General features: G+C 55.8%; 1 protein-coding gene across 1 annotated transcript in view; it reads left to right on the top strand.

Annotated features, from left to right (window-relative positions):
* Positions 1-1,967, top strand: part of SCAP (SREBF chaperone) — a gene marked incomplete at its 3' end in the record, with an annotated part of 44,348 nt that extends 42,381 nt beyond the window's left edge. The window contains 3 exon segments of the mRNA XM_029964661.1: positions 307-592; positions 1,365-1,560; positions 1,852-1,967. Of these exon segments, the coding sequence (XP_029820521.1) occupies positions 307-592; positions 1,365-1,560; positions 1,852-1,967 (598 nt within the window).
* Between the last annotated feature and the right edge of the window lie 30 nt (positions 1,968-1,997).

Here is a 1,997-nt window from a genome sequence, read left to right as displayed (position 1 = left end):
GAGGCTTTTCCAACCTCAGTGGTCCTGTGATTCCATAGTCTGATCACCTGTAAGTGGTGGGGATGGTACATGTGAGGAAGAGACATCTGAGCTGAAGAACCTTCTTGGGGAGATCTGGTTTGCAGTGCACAGGAAACTGCACCAGATCGTTGTATCCTTGCTTAAATCCATGGGATCCGTTTGATCTCATCAGGAGTTCATCCCACTGTTGGCTCTTTGAAGGGTTAAGACCTGGGAAATACCTTTGGAGAAGAATATTTCCAAGGAGATCTTTAGTTTAGAACACCTGGAGTTCCTGACCGAAAGCACCCGAACCCTGCCCTGGCTGCCTGGTCACCTGGAGGGATTCCTGTGTCTTGGTGTCTGTTCCTGAGCTGTTCTCCCCTCTCCCCCCCTTCAGGTACATCAGCATCCTGCCAGCCATCCCTGTCACGCTGTACCTGAACCCACAGGAGGCCCTGGAGGTGCGACATCCCCAGGAGGCCTCGCGCTACCACCCCTTCCTGGCCTCCAGCAGAGGGGATCCGGACACCGGAGCTCAGCCCGACCACACAGCCAAGCTCCAGGGCCACCAGGATGTCACCCTTTACAAGTAAAATGTCCTTGTCACAGCCTTCTGACCCTCCTCAGCCCCGGGGCTGCTTTGGGCTGGGACACCAACACATACCTGTGGAGCTCCAGGGCCAGAGCCTGGGCTGGGACACTCGGGGCACAGCTGAATTCATCTCCCCTGGCAGGGGCCCATCAGCTGAGGGCAGGAGTGGGCTCTGCATCCAGCCTGTTTATCACTGGGGAGCAGGGATGGGAGACTGATTTTGGGTATAAATGCCATGATTTCAGAGAATCCCAGACTGGTTTGGTTTGGTTTGGTTTGGAAGGGACCTTAAAGCTCATCTCATTCCAACCCCCTGCCCAGGGCAGGGACACCTTCCACTAGCCCAGGTTGCTCCAAGCCCTGTCTAACCTGGCCTTCAACACTTCCAGGGATGGGGCAGCAACCACCTGGATATCATTTGATAATGATTTATGGGGTGTCAGATCAAACTCTGGTGCAAGGAACTTCCTTCCCTGCCTGAATCTGCAGGTGCTGAGCACACTTTGGATTATCCCAGTCCCCATCCAGTGGGGACTTAGTTGCTCTCTACTTTCCTTACAGAAAAGCCTCAAATCTTGTTGAAATTGTCATTTTCCCATTAAAAACCCCTTTAATTTCCAACAAATTTGCTTAAAATCTTTCTCACACCGGGACATTTAGAGCAGCGCACGTGTAATCCTGGCACAGGATTTTTCAAACCCGGAAATTGGATCCCTCATCTCTTTTCTCTCCCCCTGTCCTTGTCGTTGTGTCTGTGTGTCCCCCCCAGGGTGGCTGCTCTGGGTCTGGCCTCGGGCATCATCCTGGTGCTGCTGCTCTTCTGCCTGTACCGGGTGTTCTGCCCCAAGAACTACGGGCAGAACGGGCACGGCCGCAGGAAGAGGGGGGACCTGCCCTGCGACGACTACGGATACTCGCCCCCCGAGACCGAGATCGTGCCCCTGGTCCTCAGGGGCCACCTCATGGTACGTCACATTTGGGGAGAAGTGTACCTGTCAAAGGATATGGGAGCACGAAATCTCCTGCAGTGCTTTCCCACCTCCTGGGACTCGCTCTGGGCTCTGCAGGTCCCGTTATTGCCTCGTCCGGCCTGGCCTGGGACACTTCCAGGGATATCCATGTTCTCGGTGTCCCTCGGTTCCTAAACCAGCCAGTTCTGACATAAAATCTGTCACCTCTGCATTCCTCAGCCACACAAGGCTGTGGTCGGGCTCCAGGGCCACACTCAGCCGTGCCTGTCTTTCCTTCCTTGGCAGGACATCGAGTGCCTGGCCAGCGATGGGATGCTCCTGGTCAGCTGCTGCCTGGTGGGGCAGATCCGCGTGTGGGACGCGCAGACGGGCGACTGCCTCACCGTCATCCCCAAACCCAGGTACCATCCCCAACCCAGGTACTGCCCCAC

This window comes from Manacus vitellinus, unplaced genomic scaffold (assembly GCF_001715985.3).
Source record: "Manacus vitellinus isolate BGI_N305 unplaced genomic scaffold, ASM171598v3 scaffold_78_pilon, whole genome shotgun sequence".
Taxonomy (NCBI): Eukaryota; Metazoa; Chordata; class Aves; order Passeriformes; family Pipridae; genus Manacus; species Manacus vitellinus.
Note: the sequence above shows the minus strand (reverse complement) of the source record. Positions and strands in the feature narration are given on the sequence as shown.